Source organism: Mytilus edulis, chromosome 3 (genome assembly GCF_963676685.1).
Source record: "Mytilus edulis chromosome 3, xbMytEdul2.2, whole genome shotgun sequence".
NCBI classification, from domain to species: domain Eukaryota; kingdom Metazoa; phylum Mollusca; class Bivalvia; order Mytilida; family Mytilidae; genus Mytilus; species Mytilus edulis.
The window spans coordinates 49,538,662-49,564,072 of NC_092346.1; the positions used below are offsets into that span (position 1 = coordinate 49,538,662).

The 25,411-nt window shown below is 32.2% G+C and overlaps 1 protein-coding gene across 1 annotated transcript; it reads left to right on the forward strand.

Annotated features, from left to right (window-relative positions):
- Window positions 1-2,552: 2,552 nt before the first annotated feature.
- LOC139516704 (uncharacterized) lies at window positions 2,553-16,364 on the forward strand. Its single transcript, XM_071306961.1, has 2 exons — window positions 2,553-2,658; window positions 14,783-16,364. The coding sequence occupies exon 2, from the start codon at window positions 14,973-14,975 to the stop codon at window positions 16,128-16,130; it is 1,158 nt and encodes a 385-aa protein (XP_071163062.1). The 5' UTR covers window positions 2,553-2,658; window positions 14,783-14,972; the 3' UTR covers window positions 16,131-16,364.
- The last annotated feature ends 9,047 nt before the right edge of the window (window positions 16,365-25,411 follow it).

Below are 25,411 nucleotides of genomic sequence, written 5' to 3' on the forward strand. Positions count from 1 at the left end.
TTGTTGATAAATGTGTCCTTTCAACTTCACAAATGATACATGATGGTCTTGAAATATAGATTATAGGTATTGACGTTGTTTATCATCTAAATAACATGAGCAACACAATGGGTGTCACATGTGGATCAGATTCTGCTTACCCTTCCGGAGCATCTGAGATTAACCTCAGTTTTTGGTTCGGTTTGTGTTGCTTAGACTAGTTTCCTATGTTGTATCTTGGGTACTATTATTTGTCTGTTTATATATATATAACAAAAAAGAAGATGTGGTATGATTGCCAATGAGACAACTCTCCACAAGAGACCAACATGACACAGAAATTAACAACTATCGGTACGGCCTTCAACAATAAGAAAAGCCCATACCGCATAGTCAGCTATAAAAGGCCCCGATATAACAATGTAAAACAATTCAAACGAGAAAACTAACGGTCTAATTTATGTACAAAATAATGAACAAAAAACAAATATGTAACACAACCACTGAATTATAGGCTTCTGACTTAGGACAGACACATACATACAGAATGTTATTTGTCTGTGTGTCTTTTTCTATGTCAGCCATGGCGTTGTCAGTTTGTAATTTTCAATGTACGAGTTTGACTGTCCCTCTAGTATCTTTTGCCCCTCTTCAATAGCGTGTTAAAGTTCCCTTATTTTATTCAAGTAAATTCGTGTTACAGACACACAGTTCCTAATTCTTTTAAGCTGTTTTGTGTACTGTCCTCAATCAATTTAAGTTATTCTTTGGTTTTCTATGGTTAACATGTCAAGCATGGTGCTCTTGCAATTGTATTTGTAAGTGTATTCTTGTCATGTTATATTGTCATTTTATCGGGTATGTTTAACATTGCCATAAAGCGCGGAGGTTCAGCTAGCCTTAAAACCAGGTCAAATCAGGAATATGCAAGTTGTTATCTATTGTATTTCGTTTCTATGTGTGTTGCATTGTTGTTTGGTTAGGTTTTTTTTTTATTTGCACTTCAGTCTTCTGTTATTTCGTTGTTTTCCTATTATAGTTGATGTGTTTTCCTCTGTTTTAGTTTGTAACCCGGATTTGTTTTCTACATTTGAAAATGCCTGTACCAAGTCAGGATTATGACAGTTGTCCATTCGTTTTTTAAGTGTTTTGTCATTTAATTTTGCCATGTTATTAGGGACTTTCCGATTTGATTTTCCTCTGAGTTCAGTATTTTTGTGATTTTACTTTTTTCAATAGATTTATAACTTTTGAATAGCGGCATACTACTGTTGTCTCTATTTATTCTTTATTATTCATCCATTTTTTCAGTATAAACTTATGACGGGAATCGGTACATGTACATCCCGCCCTTTTGTTTTTGTGTTATGGTCCATTTTGTGTTTTTGTCTTTCATTCTTTGTTTTTGATCTTTGTCTATAAACTATTTCGTGAGTTTTACCTGTCGATGCCAGAATTGAATATAGAAATTTTGAAAAAAATCGACATAGCCCATACGTGCAAATGCAAGTTGAACAGTTAGGCGACCTCGAGTATATTCCATTCGGTGGATCTCCAATCTCGTCCCCTTTCTGAATTATGATATCAGCGAAATCGCATATTTACTGTATTAAAAATGTTTGTTATCATCATTATACTTTCCCCTAGTTTAAAAGGAACTGATTATTTTTATGGAACACCTGCATTGCTTTATTTTTTTCTGTTTGAGTTGCTCCTTATTTTATTTTCTTTGAAGTATTTTGGAACTAACTGTCTATTATCTTTTGGGCTCTGGATAGTAGCCTCTATTATAAGTATTTCCTTGATATCATCTAACAATGTTGCTGGTAACAACAATGATAAACTGTTGCAGAGAAAAATAACTGTTAGTAAATAAATACCCTTTAAGAGGTGTGTGTCTAATTGAGAGGGATGTATGGTAATCAAAGTAACATCAGGTTTAACATTGGACGTTTGAGTTGGAAATAAACATTATTTCTGTACGTTAAAATCTTGTATGACCATCAACTCGTTTCAGGAGTCGGGAAGCGACCTTGTTTTATCCAATATCCCTTTTTGCTAGTGACAGTCGAACTATTTCAGACTATTTGCATACATTATTAACCCTTCTATAACTGTCCGCTTGAAAACATCACCAATCGATCCAATTTTGATTTTTATTGGTAGCGTTTATGATTAATACAGTATTTATCTTTCAGTGAGGTTTCTAAGTTGTAAATTAAACAATTGTAGTTATTAGATAAATGTTGACCATCAAGTGGTAATCAACAAGAGAACTTGTTCTAATTATTTTTGTCAACAATCACCGCTATTTTAAGGACACGTGTACTCCATTAAAACGTAATTTTAACAAAATTTAAATAAAGCTTCCAGTTTTTTATTTGGATAAGAAATATATTTGACAAATCAAGTTGAAAACCAACAAAAATCTCAAAAATGTGTATTTGACAAATCCAAATATTTTATCAAGACATTTTAATTCACTAGTCACACTTAGGGGTATCAGTAGCGTAACAACGCCTGACTTATATATTTGCCTACTTCCTGAAGTGATTTATGGATTTTAATATTTAATCAATCATTTCATCGAGTACCTTTTGACATATACGTTCTCATAAGGTCATGATAAAGCTATAATTGAATTGATTTGAAAAGGATGCTCATAATTGTGATATTCAGGTAAGAAATTAAACGCAGTTTTATCGTGAAAACCCAAAAGCTGAAGCAAATGTATAGAAAAACTTTATGTTAAAACTTTAATTAGAGTGTTAGTTATATACTAGTCAATTCGTAATGAAAAATTAATTTGACTCTACATGATGGTTCCAATTTAATGTGAGCGCAAATTGTAAGGTCATTGGCTCCGGACCACAACGCACAATGAATCTGTGATTTACGAATTCCGTTTATTAGATTAATCTTACATTACGTTTTTCTTGTTTCGTCTTGCACTTTAGATAGCAAACACTATTAACATGGAGATTCAGATATTGTTAACTGTTAGTAGTCTGATGTTATTTATGTATTATTGTCATTTTGTTTATTTTCTTTGGTTACATCTTCTGACATCAGACTCGGTACTTCTCTTGAACTGAATTTTAATGTGCGTATTGTTATGCGTTTACTTTTTTGCATTGGCTAGATGTATAGGGGGAGGGTTGAGATCTCATAAACATGTTTAACCCCGTCGCATTTTTGCGCCTGTCCCAAGTCAGGAGCCTCTAGCCTTTGTTAGTCTTTTATTATTTTTAATTTTAGTTTCTTGTTTACAACTTGGAGTTTAGTATGGCGTTCATTATCACTGAACTAGTATATATATTTGTTTAGGGACCAGCTAAAGGACGCATTCGGGTGCGGGAATTTCTCGCTGCATTGAAGACCTAATGGTGACCTTCTGCTGTTGTCTGTTCTATGGTCGGGTTGTTGTTCTCTTTGACACATTCCCCATTTCCATTCTCAATTTTATTCCATTTCTGTTTCTCTAGTGAGTTACTTGAATTAAATTTGAATAAGATTTATACTGCAGGAAGTAAAATTTATTTTATTCATATCAAGTTTTCTCGAAAATAAATAGAATGATTTATAAGAAAAGATTAATAAAAAAAAATCCTAATGAACATATTTCAATAACAGTCTCTATTCTGAAATATGAAATTCATTCTTTTTATCACGCAGAGTTGACATTTTTAATTGAATACCGAGAATGAAATTAGTCGATATGTTATTGAACTATAGTCATTCCATCTCGTAAGGTTTTGAATGGAGTTGCAAACAGCTACGTGGTTTTTATTGAAAACATGTAAATCTGTGCTTGTGATATCCGAGAATAAATATTTGCTACCTAAAATACCGTCTGTTTTAGTTGATAAAGCTTTTACCATTTTGTTTATTACATTTCAATAGTATTGCCTATGATGAAACAAATGTCATATGAGTTTTAATTGGTTCAAGATAAGTGGATATCAAATTAATTGGTCTAAGATAAGTGTACCTCAAACTATAGGACCATTGATACAAGTTTATTAGATCTAACATAAAAAGTCATCAAATGTACTCGAAATCAATTTGATACAGAGAGGATTAGTTTTCAATCAAAACGGTAAGATAAGGTAAATAGTAGGCCTCAAGCATTGTAAATTATTTGGTGTTGGCCTTTCGTTTGATGTGTTTAAGCTTTTGAATTTGTCATTTGATAAGGGACTTTCTGCTTTTATATTTTTCCTCGGAGTTCAGTATTTTTGTAATTTTACTTTTTACGAATGTTCACATCTTATAAATCTTATTAAAAAATAATATATTAAAACTTGAAGAATACAAATCTGAGGAAATTGCATGCACCTGAACAGGAGGACGACCGGGTGCTTTGACAGATGAGCGTTTTCCTCTTGAGCATGCTCACCCTCCTAGTAAATCAGTCATTGTATATTATTCTTAACGCATAAGAGATCATACGAATAAATGACTGGAGTATAAAACTATGATTACCTGTACTTCGCTCTTCCAGAAGTTGAACATATGTTTATTATAAGAAGTTTGGGATTAACAATGTATGCCCCGTCTAATGAGAGTGTCAAGTCATGCTACCACGAACATTTAAAAACTTTCCAATAACTTTTTAAAGTTTAACAAGCGGATGCTGTAATGCGAAATTTCTGCCGGTATTCAAAATTCCCATTTTCCAGTGGCAGTCTATATGCACCACTCTTTAACGCTTGTCTACCGACATTGCACAGATTACATAGCTGCCCATCGTTCTAAATATGCATGACATATTTACCACTGGATGTTAAACATGCAACAATAAACCCACAAGGCATGACTAAAGATATTCCATGCAGGCGCATGTAAGCCTTGGGTTTTTGTTTAGCAAAACCTTAATATGTTGAGACAGTATCAAACAAATAAATGTGAAGTGGAACGACTTCCAACGAAAAGACAAATATGAGAGTATAAAATGCTTTCTAACGCGAGATAAGGCGTTAACGCACAACATGAGACAAAATTGAACAGTCCGCTAAAATGGTCTAACATTTTTAGCACAAAGAGTAGACAAAAGACACAAGTTAAGTGTAAGTGTTGAATGCTAAAGGTATCAGTCAAAGTCACATATTGCACATATTGTGTTTTTACAATATCAGATTCCATATTTGAACGAAATGTATCATCTCAGTCTAAATATAAAATGTCAGCTTATGACATTTGTATCCTAAATAATCCTAGTTTTTCTCTGATCCATATTATACATTTATTTGAAAAAAGTGATGAATTGGAAATAATTGTTAAAAGCTGTATAATTGATTGTCAAAGCCGGTTGATTTACAGAATTTAGAAAGTTTGCATGTAGTTAGCAATATCCGGCAATGTGTATTACATTCATCCATTTTCAACGGCTTACATTTTCCCTTTCTGCAATTTCATATTTATGGATCACTTTGATCTTGCTTTTTAAGATTAAATTAAAATGATTTAAAGGACAAGGTTTATTTAGATATATAAATATGAGCGTGTTCAGAAAGAGGGAGTCCGCAGATGGCCTATCCGTTAAATAATATTTTTAAAACTCTGAGGGGTTCATATGTGAATGTTGCAAGGTAATTCCGCCTGTCATTACAGTTGACGCTTTTCAAAATGTATTGTCTACTTATCTATGTTCTTCTGTGTATTCATGAAACAGTTAGTCACAAGATGTCACAGAAAACAATCAAAGTTTTGTTTCATGTTCAAAGATTTATATTACTTGACTAAAAGTACGAAGTTTACATACTGCCAGTTTCGTGGATACGACTTTGTAAAAAAACTTTTTCTTTCGTAAATTGTTTTGCAAACTAATTTTTATGTTCATGCTGTGTACCTTTTACTGGCTTCGTGGAGTGAATATGTCTTTTCGTTGAATCAACTAAAAAGAATTTCTTTGAACTGTGCTTTTTAGCTATGCAGTCATATTGTAATGTCAGTTAGTTCTTTGCAAACATGCTTTGTTACATGATGATGACTGCTGTACCCATATTTTGACTATCTTATTTATTATGTCTGTTTAGTTCACGCATCATTGTAAATATAACGGAGGAATTTGATGAGACTGTCAAAAGTGAGAGGTTTAGCGCTTTAAACCAAGGTTTGAAAATGCCTGTACCAAGTCAGGAATATGACAGTTATTGTCCATTCGTTTTTTATGTGTTTTGTCATTTGATTTTGCCATGTGATTATGGACTTTCCGATTGGATTCTCCTCTGAGTTCAGTATTTTTGTGATTTTACTTTTTAATCATACCAAATACAAAGTTCATATTTAATTTAAATGTACTAAACTAAACAAATGTTTTATTGTTACAATGAAGAAAGATTTTTTTTAACCGTGAAAAAAATCAGGCAATTAATAAGTCAAAATACTAATGCTACCATCAAGTTGAAATTGTAAAAGGTGTTAGAAGCTCTATAAATTCAAAAGTAACTTCTCAAACAGTTACGTGTAATATTGGGTGTTTTTTTTTTTGTTTTTTTGTTTATGTAAATTTTAAATATACTGCTTAGTCCATTTTTGGTTAATGAATCCTTTTCGCGTGGCTCGGAACTTATACATCTCGACATGGTGTTATATTGCGCTATGTTCAATTTTTGAGTTTGCTTGACCCACATCTTACGAGTTTGTTTGACCCATAATTTGTTAATTTGCTTGACCCACATCTTGCGAGTTTGTTTGATCCATATCTTGTTAATTTGCTTCACCAATAAATTGTGAGTTTGATTGACCTATATCTTACGAGTTTGAGTGTACATTTATCTTGTGGAACAATAATCTTCTTATTTTATTTGGTACAAGTCTTTTAGTCTAGGTATTATTGATTGAGAAAAAAATACCTTTTGGCTCGATTTGTTTCAACAATGAATTAGTCATTCTTATTTTTTGGCAAAATATTTTCAAAATAAATTTATTAGTTAAAAGGTGTCTCTATTAAATATGTATTTTTCTGTGTTTATTTTCATTTTGAATTTCTTTGATTCCATTTAAAGGCCAAACTATTGACATTTCATTAAGTATTTCTCTAACTGCTTAACTATAGTTCACAGAGGGTTGTTAATATCCTAATTTTACTTCATACATTTAAAAATCTAAAATTAAAAGTTTCTCTCAAGATTTGGTAACAGCTTATCAACATGATAGCTTTTTTTAATTGTAAATGAGACCGTGACCTTTTTCCCTTATGACATAAAAAAAGAGTTGTGTAAAAGTCAATGAGACAGCAATCAAACAACACAAGCCTAAAAAATCATGAGATTAGCATAAACCACATAACTTTGCCTTGGTTTCTTCCTCAATTTTAATTTTAAAAAATATTCACCCTACAAAACGACAAATTATGGTTATCTTGATTTTGTATACCTTTATGGGTCATGATGTAATATGTGCCACTGGACGTTAAGCGACTCCAATATATCAGTTGTATATATTGGCGGCATGTTATTGAGAATAACAAATAGAAGTTATTTTTATCATCCATTAAAAGTTGATCATGAAATGCAGTCATTTTGATAAAACGATTTTAGTCGATAGGAAATATTTATGAATGATGGATTAAAGTCGATAAGTATTAACAAATAAACACAAGACAATTGGCTTGAAGACATTTAGAAGTAAACATACAGTACTAGTCTTCAATGATAGACAACGGTTTCTAATGCGTCGAGCTTTACATCGCTCATAGTCCATACATGTTGAAAATAAAGAAGGTAGGTAATGAGTTCAGATTTTGCCCCTGAAATAGCAAGAATATTGAAAATTTCAACCCTTTCTGTGTACGTGAATAAAAATGAATTAGATGATATAGTCTGAGACACTTAAGTACAGCAATGTCTCAAAAACATGTCGAAATTGCACCGGTGGAAATTGATATTATGAAACGGAAACCACTTGTATAGCAAAATTAGATGTTCTGTGTTAACCTTCTTATGGTTTTACAAAAAAAATAAAGTTCAGAGAGACAAATACACGCATAACATTTACCCCAATCGCATATACCAATAAGGACAGAGACTCACCCAAAATAGCCTACATTAGCACATTATTGTTGAACGAAGCCTTGCTTTTAGTAAAATTGTACAATTTATCAACAGTACCTAATGAAAGTAAGCACCGAAAGTGTTTGGGACTCTTTGCATCTAAACGATTATTTTTTGTATGTTATTGCCAAAGGAGATTGTAGGTTGGTTGATAAATTTAACCTCTAATAAATAGACAATCATAAATATGTTCGTGTTGCAATTATTTGCACTTGTCTACTAAAAACTCGACAAAAACATAATTAGCAGTTTTATTGAAAATAGAACGGTACACCATATGTCTACTTGCTTTTATGACTTGATAATCGAAATGCACCACAGCTTATTAATGCTACACAATTTGATAAAATTGTTTGTATTTAGCTCGGCTCATACATTATTGATAGCTTGTAAAATACAATTGCTTTCTTGAGACATGATATATTAATAAAAGTTTGTTTTCGCTCAGTTCATGCATTTAAATGCAAAATAAAAAGTATACACCTGACATGTTTTTATTAAATTATATTTTTAAATAAAGCCTATTAATATTTATAAATGCTGTGCATTATATTGTAATTTGCCTTTTTAAATTTCAGTGAAATTGAAATTTTATTCAATTTTATGTCGTAATATTAAACCTACCCCACTTGATCGAATCAAGTTTCGATAAGTATAGCAAACAAAGTGCAACATTTATGCTCTTTTAATTTTCACTTTGTAATCATACTGCATTAAACGTCTATCATGTAGGTATAGATCATGCGAAAGGTGAAGAATTATGGCAAAATAGTCCTTTTTCGACAAATTTAATTCTCAGTAGCTTTAATGTCTTTTCAAGCCTTTCTTCTGTGAAAAAAAAACGGTTTATGTTAATGGTAAAAAGGTGGAGTCGAAACAAAAAGGATAAAAAGATCGTGAGAGTTCATCATTTGAATTTAAATCAGACAAAGACTTTATTTACATGAACAAAATGTCATCTTGGCCTTAATGTTTTAATGTTACTACAGATCTAGACAAACTGACAGTTTTATTGCATTTGTTATTTAACAAATTTAACAAATGTTTAATTGTTAGCTTATAAGTTATAATACACTTATTGTTTATTTGTTTATAATAACATCACCTGCTTTATTTAAAAAAGACAAATACCGATGAAGGAAGGCATTCATTTTATATTTGGCAAAATCCATAGTAAAAATGTAAATATATAAATAAAAGTATGGTATAACAAATATTCAGAGTCATTATTAGTGTCTTTCACACGTGGAACCTTCTATATAATAGTAAATAAGTTCAATTCGATTGTTGAGTTTCACTTGTTCTCTAGATATAAAGATTAGGGTTGCTATTGGAATGATTGAAATTAATTCAAACTTGAGCAGAAAGTGTAAAAAATATTAATTTCTTAATTTTGATATAAATTCTCTTTATCAAAAATGTTATGTCACAGATATGCGTTGCTATGGAATCGACGCTGTTTCAACTGACTTATTCACTGTAAACATATTGTCGCTTACAGGGATACAGCTAAAATTTGATCAGTATAAAAAAATTATGGTAATATGTTCCAATGCCATCTAACAATTTTCTTGTGTCTACATAGGCTTTTTATTGGTCAAAGTTTTTTCAAAGATATAAAAGGAGTAGGTTCAGTAAGACCCCTTTTTGGCCCCAAAATATAGCAGTTTTACAAAATTGTTAAAATGTAAACCTTTAGTTATTTATTGGACAGTAGAATGCTTCTGCTACATAAATATGGGCTGTTTTTGACAATACAATGCACATATATACGGTACCAGCACCATTAAGTCATGCTAAATTACTAAAATCCTCATAATTATAGCATTTTAGTTAAATTTTAGACGGTTTTCGTGTAAAACAAAAGTGGCCGCATTCGTGTTCATCCTTAATATTGAAATGTAAGTTGTATTTTATGATAACACATAACATATATAAAGATTGAGGATGAACACGGATGCGGCCACTTTCATTTTTACCAAAAACCATCTGAAAAGTGACATTTTTTTGCACATTAGGTAGATTTTTCATATTTGAGCTTGAATCGGATCGTTTTTAATGACTAAATCTGTTAAAATCTTTCACATAAACTAATTAATTCAAATAAAATAGACACTCAAGTGTTTAAAAAGTGGTCAAAATCTTTCGTCAGATGAACCTGAAATTTGAGGCCAAAATCGGTCCTTACCGGACCTACTCCTTTATTTGTTTTGAACAATTGTCACCCTTTTTTTATTTTTTATCTCGTAAGACCTATAATTCACTTTGATAAATAAAACTCAATATCAACAGGTCATCTCCAATACTTAGTGATTGTCAAACTATTATATTTGATATTAAAAACGTGACCATACATGGCAGAAAAACACTTGTCTTATAGTCATCTATTTGCTTTAATCTTGGTGCTGTTGGCATTTGAAAACTGATGGCACGTTGCTTGAAGACTATAAACAATTGTTCCTTCAAATTCTTGTAATAATTGAAATCTTTACAATAATAGACCCAAAAATTGATTTACACTAATAAGTACAAAAAAAATGTGATAAGTAAAACCATTTAATTACACATTTTCGAAAATAAGAACTTTTACTACAAATCCTGTTGGATTAGCAATACTCTATTCTTGGAGCTTCTTGTTATCGTTTTCACAAAGAGTAATGTCGAAGAATTTCATAACAAAGAGGTCAAAATACGTTGTGCCTCTATAACCTCTCCAAAATATTTATTTAATAATTAAATAAGATCAACACTTTACAATTATACGGCTTTTGTACACACTTTCTTGATCTTTAACCTCACAGCACCGGTCGAACTATGTAACATATATAAATATAGACCTGACCTATCGGTTGTTGTTTAATAGATATAATTGTGCGAAATAGTGAGGAGATGCATAGGACAATAAAAAAAAGGAAAAAGGAAAAGAAGGAATATACAAATATAAGCCCACTGAATATTAGTACTTAAGATAGAGCAGCACTCTTCCTAGGAAAGGAAACATGACTTTTTCTTTTAAATGTCAACAAACGTGTAAATATGTGAATAGGATGAAAGCTCTGTGGTTTCTTAAATAATTTGGACATTAACACACCTTACTCCTAAGACCCTGCACTCACTCACATACTGTAAAAATTTTATTAAGCTAGTTAATAGTTTGTGTTTTAAATGTCAATTATCAAAATTCTTCATTTGATTTGGGGGTTTTTTCACATGAGGTTTGTTTTTCCTAAACTTTTATTATTGCAAAACAAATAGTTTATTGATATTCCTGAAAATAATTTTCTCTATTTATTGATAATACTGGATAAAAAAATGGAAAACAAATTGATATTAAAAGAATTGTGTTTTTTGTGCTTTGAGGAGTGTTATTTATTAAAAACTTTCAAAATTATGTACAAAATATTTAAAAGCTTGAAACTTGATAAGGAGCAATGGCAGTATTGGAAAGAAACATCATAAATTGTTGATTAAAACATATGCAGAAGGCTTATAATAAAATTGAGAATGGAAATGGGAAATGTGCCAAAGAGACAACAACCCGACCATAGAAAAAAACAACAGCAGAAGGTCACCAACAGGTCTTCAATGTAGCGAAAAATTCCCGCACCCGGAGGCGTCCTTCAGCTTGCCCCTAAACAAATATATACTAGTTCAGTGATAATGAACGCCATACTAATTTCCAAATTGTACACAAGAAACTAAAATTAAAATAATACAAGACTAACAAAGGCCAGAGGCTCCTGACTTGGGACAGGCGCAAAAATGCGGCGGGGTTAAACATGTTTGTGAGATCTCAACCCTCCCCCTATACCTCTAGCCAATGTAGAAAAGTAAACGCATAACAATACGCACATTAAAATTCAGTTCAAGAGAAGTCCGAGTCTGATGTCAGAAGATGTAACCAAAGAAAATAAACAAAATGACAATAATACATAAATAACAACAGACTACTAGCAGTTAACTGACATGTGAGCACCAGAAAAAAATGCTGGAATGCGTATTACAAATATGACCAAGTTCATAATATGCTTTAGAATGAATTTAAATAGGTCTAACTTTCAAATTTTATTAACGTTAAATGATTAATTACATTTAAATAGTTGTATGTTTGGTAAATATATCCGTCCTGTGGAGGTAATGTACTTGGTTCGAGAGTTCAATTTCCCCCGATTGATATTTATCAGTACTTCATTCCCTAAAAACATATTTTCAGTTTAAAGAATGTCAGCTTGAAGTGAAGTTATGATTTTCTTCTTGATAATTAATTGACGCATTTCAATTTTTTTTGCACGTTCGTGCATTTGTTATACTTGAATATATTTCAATAAGTATTTCTATTGTAGGGCTTTTAATCCGTGTCAAGAATTTAAAATCAACATAGACCTTCGATGTGTGGGATGTTATCTACATTTCTTGAGCCGGAAAGGTCAATTCCTTTGTTTTATTTTTTTCTTCTTTACATCCATGTAAACCCAATCATAACTTCATCAGTCCTTCTTCGAGTTTGAATGCGCTGACCGTGACAAAAATAAAAAAAAGTTAAAGTCCTAATGTTGACCGATTTCTTTTTAATACATACGCTCGCCGAGGTTTTTGGTTTGTAGACAGCGGTTCAAGTTATTCATGAAAATTGGTCAAAGCTTCACCGAACAAAGTTTTCTGACCCTAGTCAACAATAGAACATTGTATTTTCTCATGTTTTGTTAAAAGTAGCCAAAATCTTAAAGTGAATATACTTGTAACGGATTTCAATATTTTCTCTCTTTTAATTTAACTATTAATATATGTTTATCCTTCTTGTTACAAATTTAACCTACTTGTATACAAGAAATTAATGAATAGTTGTGTAACTTTTAAATTTCTTTCTAAATTTGAAATATTTTGAACAATCATATGTCATTTTACACTTTCATATTCTGTAACTTTTTCAATTAAACATATTCAACGCTTGATTTCAACTTAAGGGAAGACGTATAAAATTGATGTTACAGAAATTGGTATATAGATATCAAACGATCTCATGGGGGGAGATAAAACGGTTTGAACTTGTTAGTTTCAGATTGCTGTTTTGACATCACCGATATATGTAAACAACAAAAGACATAAATATATCTGATATTTAATTTGATCTTCGTTTCTGTTTAAAAAGCGATAGAGAAATCTTATAAATTTGACAAGATTGTTTAAAGACGGATTAAGGAAGTCGAATTCCAGACTTTTCATATATTGTACAGGTGTTATCATTATTTAAGCATTCTTTAAAACGCATATACCTTTTAAGATTCCTGCGAAGAAATTTACATCTGTATGGAAATAGATTTACATTTGTATGAAATTAAATTTACATTGTAGACGTTAAAAACGCGTGCAGTGAGATTCAAAATCAAGTTAGTACATATGTATTTGGATATTTATGTTTATAAGATTGATTTTTAGTTGTTTACTGTACGTCCCGTGGAAATTATTTTGTGCATATTCAGGACGAACACCAATTCACAATGAAAAAGTTTAAGAAAGTCCATAGGGATGAAGGACTGTAAATTTAGATTGTCACCGGGAAGTAAAGGAAGGGATAATTGGATAGGCAAAGATATTTTGAAACATGTCTCCAGCGTACCCCATTAAAAAGAGTCATTGCAAGAAGTTTTAAATGATTCGGCATTTTTTTGTTAAGTATATTTCCACTTTTTTTCGTATAGACCGTTATAATATTGTTACTTGCTTAACGAATCTCCATAATTTTTAATTGTAAGTACAACTGTTTGTTAACGAGCTTTTTCTTACCGGATGGAGTAATACGTACTTAGGTTGAATCGTGTTGTGTTTGTGTTTAGTTCTTTCTTAAGGTTTTGAAATGATCTGCGAATTGATGAATTCGAACACGAAATTCTTAAACTTCGTGGCTCTCTTTTGATTATACATTCAATTAAAGTTACGACATTATGATGTAAGAGAAATACATTAGATTGAAGTAGAATTTGTAATGAAAGTGTCCAAGTATCCTTTATTTAATTACTTTCGCGTGATATGCATTTGGCTGAAAGATGTGTAGAAAACGCATTCATGTTCCCATTAAATTAAAACTCCATTTATATTTACAGAGAACTACAAAACTTTTAATGATAATAACAGAACTCAATTTCTTTTAAAACGATACATCTGCATACATCAGTTGTAGCATTGCGTAGTATTTCATTACCTAACAATAGCTTTAACTGGTTTTAAAAAAAATGAAACAATTTCTGCTTGACATCTAAGTATATAACGTTGACATAGCTATACACGGGATAATATTGTGTTTTGTTCATTTATTTTAATCATCACAAAGAAACAGGAATAGCAGACCCCTTTTCGATTCTTTGTATATTCCAGGCCAAAACAGTTAAGCACAGTTTTTCAATTACCGGTTAAATTTATTGAAATAACCTTACGAGTATTCACTTAATTTTCATGTTTGATGTTAATCATTTTAAAGTATAGGTTAAAACACTGAATGAAAAAAATAAATCAAAGATTCATTGTAAAGTGCGACACTTGATACTGTAGGACGGAACGTTCACATAGCATTGTAGACCAATGCATTTAAATTTTTCCGAGTCATTGATTTAAGTTTTCAATATAAAGTAACCTTTTTCCAATTATTATTTATAGTAGAAAGTAACATTGCTATATTTGACAGGAAGATTAATTTTTAAATTCTCGTATATTTATTTGAATGCTTAATAATTTGTGAAATTATTTTGCAGATCGATAAATAAAAGATCTTTAAAGATTGTGGTTCAGTCATTGTATATACGATTTACAGATCAAATGGAAATAGTATATGCCTTATAATGTAACTGAGCAAAAACTGTTGATGAAAATATTTTTGTTTTAAAATTCCAATTTGTGTGACTAGTGTTATCTATCGCCGTAGATATTTAACTTGAGAACGATATGAATTTCGGAATAGAGCATTTATACCACGATGCAGACATTTCAAGCAATTTTACATCATTGGATGCGAAAGAAAAAATGAGAACTAGACAAGCACATGCTAGAGAGGAGAAACAACTGAAACGGTTTAATACGACATTGGAACGTGCACATACTGTGTTGATAAAGAGACAAGATTGGGAGAAAAATAATATTCAGCAGGAATTGCACATTATAAAACTTAAATCAGCGTCCCTTGATAAAGGATTAAAAAAAGAGGAAGAGGCAGAACTTATAAAAAGGGCGCGGAAACTTCCCGCTATAACGAAATCCAGTAACTCTTTAGTTAAATCCAATTTTAGTGACAGTTCTTCGAATGGAAGTACAACTCAAAGAAGCCATTCATTTCGTCGACACGGAACTATTACTTCGGTGGATTTGAGATATTCAGCGGAAGTAAACTTTACGCCATCAGTAGAAACAAATCCTCCGATAGATATAGTTACTGTTTATATGAAGAAAGCAGATGTAGTGACAAGAAATTTACATCGACTTTACAAACGTAAACAGGAAAGAAATTCTTATATAAAAGAAGCTGTTAAAATCATTAGACAAAATAATAGTGTCTTGTTAGACGAGGCAAAGTTATATACTCGAAATAAAGAATTACTCAAGGATTTAGAATTGCACAAACAAAAAGAACGATCGTCATCCGAAAAGACGACCGAACGTGAAATACGGGATGTTGATGAAGCAAGTACTTCCGTTACCTTTGAAATACATAATAAAGATGACAACTCTTTGAATAAAGAGAGTAACAGCGTGAATAAAAAGGGCAACATAATAAATAAAGAGGGAAACATTCAAAATGCAGAGGAAAACATTGATTGTGATAACGTGATCATAGAGGATAGTAATATTTCTAGTGAAGTAGTCCCTGATGACATTATAGATGATGTAACGGTGCTTCCTGACGTAGAGCCAGCTTCATCTGTGGTAGCAAATCCATCAGAGAGTGGCAGTGACTTCGATGACAAAAATGCAAAATGGACCGATATTTTCAAAATTCCAGAGATGTGGAAAGTATTTGACGGTAGGAAAAAAGTTAAACAAATTACAAAACCTCCTCCAGCATTAGTGACTCTCAGAGGAAAACTAAGGAAAACCTTATTGAGATAATAAACGTTTTTTTAAATTATTATTGTTGATCAATAGATATCAGGTAATGTCACTGAAACGTGATACAATGTCAGTTTGTAATGATTTGTTATTTTATTAATCATGTTTATGCTATTTGGAAAAAAAAAGTTTGTTTTATGAAAATGACAGGATAATCTTTTAAATTAATTTACTTAATCTGTCAATATTAAAATACTAAAAGTCTACGAAAAGATATTAAACATGTAAACCATGTTTAGACGGGTTAATTATTACACCAAAAATTCAAGTGATACTAGAAGTACAATTAGACATTTCAAAATAATTTCATTCTTCTTATGGTATCAAGATGTAACTAACAACAGTCGCAATTAATAAAATATCCGAATGAACAAGCATTTGGATAAAGGGTAAATAAAGGCAACAGTAGTATACCGTGTATACCGGTGTTCAAAAGTCATAAATCGATTGAGGAAAACAAATCCGGGTTACAAATAAAAACCCCGATGGAAACACATTGACTATAACAGGAAAACAATGGAACAGCGGAAAATGAAGGATTGAACCTGGTTTAATGGCTAGCCAAACCACGCTTTATGACAATGTTAAAAAAATATCGCTTAAATTACAACACTACGTGACAGAAATGCAGCACAAACCCATGCAAGAACATTCATTACAGAGAAAAGTGCAAACAAAAAATAAATGTCGACACAACATGCAAACCACAGAACAACAACGAATATTTTACACAAACGACAGGCGCCACATGATATTACAAACAGTGACGCGCTTACGCTACTAACATGCAATCTCCTAATAATATGTTTTTCCAAATACTACGATAGAGAGGATACAATTGGTGACATAATCATTAATAGAAATATTTATTTAAAAACCTATGTTTACGCTTTTAAATCTATTACCCTGTATTTTTATAGTGGTATTGGTTGTTGTTAACTTAACATCCACTGAAACATATTATATGCATGTTCAGGAAGAGAACACAATATAAATAAATAAAATAGGTTAACCGGATTCAAGGGACATTTGGACTATCACTGACAAAATAGGGTTTATTGGATCAACAATGACATGCCTCCTGTCTGGAAAAGACCCCCAATCTGGAAGGGTTCTTTTTTACCCACAACACCTAACCTGTTTGTTTTGTACATTTTCACATTCATGCAATGTTCCTTTAGTGATCGAATATGCTTTTCATTCATTTCACATTTATATAAATAGTGTTCAAACCCTGCATTATATACGTGTCACCGATGACATTTTCGTTTACTATACTTTCTTTTCAATATCATAAAAAATAGTTCTAAATGTTCAAGAGGAAGATTGTGCTGTACTTCTGGAGTGTTTTGAAAAAAATAAACATTTTACTTCCAATGAATATCCATTTCAAGGTGTAGAGATTGCGTTGCTCAAACTATCAAATATTTCCCTTTTCTTTCACGAGCACGGTTTGCTTGGGATTTCAATGATGTTTCACTTCTGTAATTAGACATCTTCAAATTGTGACGATATGTTACCCCTTCTTCATCGATTACTGTAATGCTAGTGTCTCTTATATAATGGTTTGTATATGTCAAAGACAGCTTTGCAATATGTGATATTTCAAACCTAAAATTAGCAAGAGTGTTTTTACCTATTAGATATTATTAGTTACATAGTGAATTAGTGACCTAATATTATATATACGGGGTCAGTAATATGGAATTTACTGACCCCGAATATATCATATTAGGTCACTAATACACTATGTAACGAATTTATCTTACCGACTATCTTTATTTCACGGTGGGTATGGTTGTCCTGCGAGAGAACGTACTGTGCTGGTGATTTGGTCCTGACGGGTGCTGGTGGGTCCTGATTCTGTGCTGGTGGGTTTGTTTACATTGTATCAGAACGGCAATAAAACGACTGTTTTGTTGCTTAATTTTTCTCTGATGTGTCATAAGTACCATGCAAAGTATATTACAACAATATTATATTGCAAAAGTCGTGCAAGTTCGTTAAACGGAATTGTCCTGACGCTGTGCTGGTGATAAGAAAAATGGTCCTGGTTCTGTGCTCCTATGTCCTGGTTCTGTGCTTTTAAATTTTAGTTAAAAGTGGCATATATTCAAGAGCATTGATGCTGTACTGTTGTTGACTAATTAGCTGTTGTCTGCTTTCTTGAAATTGACATTGTTGTGAATCTGTTTACTGTTATTATGAGAGAAAAAATACCCCTATTTTAAAAAAAAAATGAAATTAACTGTAATCTTATTTATTGGCCTGTTAATGGAACCCTTCTTGCCCCCTTTTAAGATAAGAAAATATGTTTACGATTTTCGGGATTACGATCATTTTGCAAGATCACCAAAATACGTTGTAATTTATACAATACTTAATATAGTGTAGATGATGTGGTATGTTTGTTGTCAATGGACAAATTTCCATAAGAAACCAAAGGAAGTATGTGTTAACAACCATACGTCATCGTACGACCTTCAACAATAACCCATAAAATAAAAATGTGAAAGGTTTTGCATAAATATAGAACAAAGGACTTTCTGAGCGTTTGAATCATGTCTTTAGCAGCTTAAAACACATTTGTTTGTGAACAATTGAGTGTTGACTATAAGAATGACAATAGTATTGCGGGTTTGTTTGTTTGGTGGTTTTTTGGGGGGGAGGGAGGGGGATAAGTTAGAGCGAGGTTACAGTGAAAGCTTGGAAGTTTCCCGTAAAATTTTAAAGGTGGATTGTAAAAGAAAAATGTATCTTATATAAGCCTTGGTCTCACCTTACCGGATAGCTCGAACGGACGCCTAACGGATAACTTTTTCTCAATCCGTTCATGTCCGTTGGACGTCCGTTCTTATCCGTTAGGCGTCCGTCTATATCCGTTGCATGTCCGTTAAGCGTCCGTTGACGTCCGTTCTGTCCGGTGGAAAATTTTGAGCATGTTCAAACTTTGAACGGACGTCCAACGGATAAAATATCCGTTGAACGTCCGTTAGGCATCCGTTTTGTACGGTACTCGTCCGTTTTGTATCCGTTATGCATCCGTTGGAGATCCGGTAGACCAATTCACCAACGGATGTCTACCGGACGCCTAACGGATAAAACGGATGTAAAACGGATATTAACGGAAGGATAACGGATAAAACGGATGACTACCGGATGTAAAATGGACAAATGCCAATTGCTCATGGTTTATTGCCTTTAATTTTTAGATGGTTTATTGCCTTTAATTTTCAGATTATTTTTTTCATCCGTTTATCCGTTACGTTTCCATTGGGTGTCTGTTTTATCCGGTACTCGTCCGTTGGATGTACGTTCGACGTCCATTCTGTCCGGTACGTTTCCGTTTCACGTACGTTCAGTGTCCGTTTGGCATTCGTTACATCGTTAGTACACCAACGGACTCCCAACAGATACAAATTTTGTCAACGGATAACTTTTTTTTATCCGTTAGGCGTCCGTTCGAGCTATCCGGTAAGGTGTGACCGAGGCTATAGCTATTAAGAATCACTTGCTGTAAGATTTTTCCAACATATTTTTTTTTGTCTAAGCGGTTATCAGGTATTTGTTTTTCGAAAATTCGATAAAACACTAAAAAAATCACTATTTTATGAAAGGGCAAGCTAAAATATGTCAGAGAATGAAGACGAGATAACCTAGAAAACACTAAAAAACCTAAGATTTCTTAGCTTTTTCATTTCAAAATAAATATTTTTGATAAAGAATTACGGGGGAGGAAGTGAACAATGTGTCCTACTTTTCTATATTTAAATATTTTTCATGAATAAAAATCAAATGTGCCTTGATTATAATTGAAAATGAGTAAATAGAAAAAATACCCAACTAAAATACACTTTTATTTTAATATTGGTAATATCACTAAGCTTTTAAGTTTTGTGTGTCAAACACACCATCTCTGTAGTTATGACTCCTTACTAAGATATTTCACTTCATTCATTTTTTTTCTGCATTTTTTTATATTGTGAATTCATAGAATTATTATATTAAAATGTAGCCTTAATTTATATTTAAAAAACATAAACACGCCTGGAAAGTAAAATGTGTACTCGGCTGTCTGTAATCGACCATTTTTAGACACCCCAGGCTCCTAAAAAAACAAGCCGGGGTGGGGGTTCAAAGATGCAAATTAAGTACTTATATCAATATTTTATCTTTTCGTGTACGGTTTATGACAATGTCAATTACGAAATGTGCATATATCAAGGGGAAACTTCTTGCAAAGCATTATTATTTATTATAGTTCATTATTGTATTTAGTAGAAAAAAGAGAATTTAGTGAAAATAAGATCACTATTTTTGTAGAAAATTCACAGACCTTTGTACAGAGATTTTTGTTATGTTTAGCATGGGATCAACACAAGGGTTCATTACCGAGTAAACAAACAAAATGTCTATCTACCTTGCACATTTCAGAAAATTCGGATAAGATAACGAAACTAGGTCCAGCAACATTTATAAGCAATTTAAGATTTTGACCCTCACAGTTTCCATGCATGCATTTACCACAAATATTCTCGTTACAACGAATCATTTTAAATACAAAAATACCAGTTGCAGCCTTTCGTTTATCTATTAATATATGTATACGGATGAAGTTATGAAAGGCAGCAGGGTCATCAGGGTGCAGGAGTCCATGTCATCTGAAATAAATGCTAAGCATAGATCTAGAAAGCGACAGATAATCATGACATTAACTTAAACTCTCTTCCTTTCGAATTTTTTCGAACAAATTGACACATAAAATGAATTATATAGTATTGTGGAATTTTTAACTTATTTTAGATACTATATATTGTTATCTGATATTGGACGAAAGATGTTGCCCTTTTATGTTATTATGTAATACAAGTTAAGATCATTTGAAAACACATATTAAACAGCCAAATGGATGCACAAGAGCTAAAATAGGAGTCATAGATCCTGTTGGCAACAATTATCTGCCCAATTTTATTGATTTTGTAACATTTGTTTCAAATATGACCAACTTCTTATCCAAAATCACCAGCACCGTATCAGGACCCACCAGCACAATGACAGGACCCACCAGCACAGTATCAGGACATGAATAAATTGAGAAAATGCTAAATTTTAAGAAATTGCAATGTTTTTTCACAAAATTGTTTTGTCGTGTGGATTGCGGTATAGAAAGCGGACTCTATGGGCATTTTTGTTTTATTTTTTCAGTTCGAGATTTTCTGAAAATGAGCATTTTTGTGTTACGCTTACTGAAACAGTTTAGAGGGTCAATTTTTTAATGGTTTATATATGAACCCATAAGAAACGAAATTGAAAAATCTCAACTGTTTTCTTCCATTTTTTATGAGTGAAAACGTCAAAAATCATCATTTTCGTCTTTGTTTACATTTTTTCATTGATCACCAGCACCCGTCAGGACCGAATCACCAGCACAGTACGTTCTCTCGCAGGACAACCACACCCACCGTGTATTTGTTGAATTAAGACTAGAGGTGTCTCATTTGCTATCATAACACATCTTCTTATTTCTATATTAAGGTGTTCAAGTGTTCAATTTTAGAACCTTCTTCAATTGGTCTGCACTAAAAAAAATAATGCAAACAATAACTTTTTATTATCAACAACCTTGTTATAACAATAATAAACAGAACTTTCAATACTTTTAAATAATCAAACAGTGCCAAAGTCGTAAATCCACTACTAACCATGTATTAAATTAAGCCCCGCCTCCCTATTAACCTAATATTGAATATACACGGTCTCCACGAGGTCGCTTTTAACCAATCATATTCCTAGAAATGTATAGAAGGTAACATAATTACCAGTCCATTTTTGCGCCAGTCGGATCCTCATGCCTTTGTTAGTCTTACATGTTTTGTTTCGTTTTTATTTTTTGTTCATTTGTATGCTTTTGGGTATATTATGACGTCATTTTCATTGAATGTTTAGTTGCTTCTTTTGAGAAGTACATATCGCAATTTTGTTCAGAACTTAATTTATGGCAAAGATTAATACAATTTAGAATATAAAAATTCCAATATCATGTTGTGTCACTCACTTCTCTTTGGGCTTCGTTCGCAAATTTCCCCGCTCTTTTCTACACAGGAGCAGGATCATTTCAAACAATTCTTGTAACTTGAGATCAAAAGCAGTATTGCTATCGAAACTGTATGATTTTTTATAGTTTTTTTTAGTTCTTTTTGCAATAATTCTATACCGATGTTTCAGGTTGATTATTACTTTTGTCTGGTATTTCAAATAACCTGTTTTATCAGTCTATTCGTTCCGCAGCTCGGCAACTTTATATCAGACCCGTAATCACAACTTTCGTAACGTGGCTTTTATACTTCTTACGTTTTATGCATTTAGCTTCTTTTAAAGACTTTTACTCTGAAGCACCTGACGGTTTTACCAGAAACATGTATCATATTCGAGATATCCGATAAATTACAACAATCTATAGTTCGTTTCTATGAATGTAAGCCTTTGCTTTTGTTGTAGTTCAGTATTTCTGTTGTGTCGTTGTTTTCCTTTTTTCCTCCGCTGGTTCCCTCGCATTTAGTTTGTTAAACGGATTTGTTTCACTTACAAGTAATCGAATTTTGAACATTAAACAGCGGTATACTATAATGTTTCCTTTATTTATAATCTTTATGCATGTATGTGTTTAGAGATCGAGTGAATTATACTCCCTCTTATTGTAGATACTTTTAAATCTTGTTTATCCAAGTCAGCTCTTCGGTGTTCATGAATATCAATTATATGGTCATTTTTATTAATTTCCTGTTACAAAACTTTGAATTTTTCGAAAAACTAAGGATTTTCTTATCCCAGGAATAGATTACCTTAGACGTATTTGGCACAACTTTTTGTAATTTTTGGGTCCTCAATGCTCTTCAACTTTGGGCTTGTTTGGCTTTAAAACTATTTTGATCTGAGCGTCACTGATGAGTCTTATGTAGTAGAAACGCGCGTCTGGCGTATTGAATTATAATCCTGGTACCTTTGATAACTATTATCTCGTAATAATGGAAAAACATGAAACACAAATTATAGCAACACTTTTGTAGACATGATATTTTTCTATGAACAAAATCTGTCTTGACTAAACAAATAAAGGGCTGCGCTTGAGCGCATGATAAGCCCGTTGCTCTTTTAACTTGTCTTTTATGCTTTAAATGAATTTATATGATCAACTAGAAATATATATACAAATCAAAAGGGATGTTACATTAATATATTCACCAAAGTTTCATAAAATCCCCCTTTTTTAAGTATAAAAATTCATTACTTAAGAAAACGTAAAATCTAAAATTTATAAAAATGGAAAGGGAGCTTATGTCAATAGATTTAAACAATTTATCAAAGTTGCATAAAATTTTGTGAAAGTGTTAGTTATTGTCCCAAAATTGGAAAATCCCCCCTTTTTTAAGCATAAAAATTCATAACACAAAGTGTTGAAAATCCCCCTTTTTTTTATGAATAAAGCCCCATAAATCCAAAACTAAAATCTAAAATTTATATAAATTGAAAGGGAGCTTACATCGATAGATATAAACAATTCACTAAAGTTTCATGGACATTGGTGAAAGCCTTTTTAAGTTATTGTCCAAAGTGTTGAAAATCCCCCTTTTTTTTATGAATAAAGCCCCATAAATCCAAAACTTAAAATCTGAAATTTATAAAAATTGAAAGGGAGCTTACATCAATAGATATAAACAATTCACCAAAGTTTCATGGACATTGGTGAAAGCCTTTTTGAGTTATTGTCCGAAGTGTTGAAAATCCCCCCTTTTTATGAATAAAGCCCCATAAATCCAAAACTTAAAATCTGAAATTAAAAAAAACCAAAAGGGAGCTTACGTCAATAGATATAAACAATTCACTGAAGTTTCATGGAAATTGGTGAAAGTGTTTTTGAGTTATTGTTCGAAGTGTGGACTACGGACGGACGGACGGACGGACGGACAACGGTATACCATAATACGTCCCGTCTAAAAGACGACGGGCGTATAAAAAAGGAATGCGCAATGCAATTCATAAAATTTCTTGTGCATACAACTTTTTTCTAAATAAACTGAAAAGAGTCAAAATTTTAAATAAATTTTTGGGTCATAAATATGAAATTCTGTGAAAATGAAAACTTCTTTTCGACTTCTCTAATCTTGCCAAATTTGTAAAAACCGAAGATGCGTCTATATTGGACTAGAGTCTCAGTGTGTATCTTTCGACCTGAATCAAATTGATTGTTTCTGCTAAAAAAATGAATATGGTTATCAAAGGTACCAGGATAATAATTTAGTACACCAGACGCGCGTTTCGTCTACATAAGACTCGCATCAGTGACGCTCATATCAAAATATTTATAAACCCTAACAACAATTTCAACAAGTCTCAGACTATTGTTTTATGACTTAAGGTCAATTAACAGTAAATAATTTATTTCACATATTTTGTAAAAAAAAAAAAAACTACAATTTCAGCTCGTTGTTTTTCTGAAACATTTCTCTTTTTTATTTTCAAAAAGGCGAATATTTGTGTAGAAAGCATATAAAATTGGTTAAAAAACGTTCACAAATTTGTCTTCAAATTGGCCGTTGTTTGGTCTTGTCTTTAAAGAAGACTATACGGTATGAATTTTGCTCATTGTTTAAGGCCGTTTAACAATCTTCTCAGATCTAGACAGTAAGCTAAGCCATTGTTAAATCAGTTTACATCTTTCACATTAACTAATTGAATCGAGTGAAGTAGAAATATAAAGCTTCGGTCACACCGTACCGGATAGCTCGAACGGACGCCTAACGGATAACTATTTTTCAATCCGTTCATGTCCGTTAGACGTACGTTCTAATTCGTTAGACGTCCGTCCATATCCGTCGTACGTTTTATCCGTCGACGTCCGTTCTGTCCGTTTTGTACAGTACTCGTCCGTTTCGTTTCCGTTTTGTATCCGTTCCGTGTCCGTTATACATCCGTTGGAGGTCTGGAAGATAAATTCACCAACGGACTTCTACCGGACGTTTAACGGATAAAACGGATGTTGAACGGATGAGAAACGGACTTCTACTGGACGTTTAACGGATAAAACGGATGAGAAACGGACTTCTACCGGACGTATAACGGATAAAACGGATAATGAACGGATCTGAAACGGATAAACGCCAATTGAAAATTTCGCATCAGAAATGCCAACTATTGGTATGTCAGATTTCTTAAGGTTCATGAATTCTTATTATTCATAATCGATCTTAGAGTATAGGCACGTCTTCACAATCAAGCAGCTC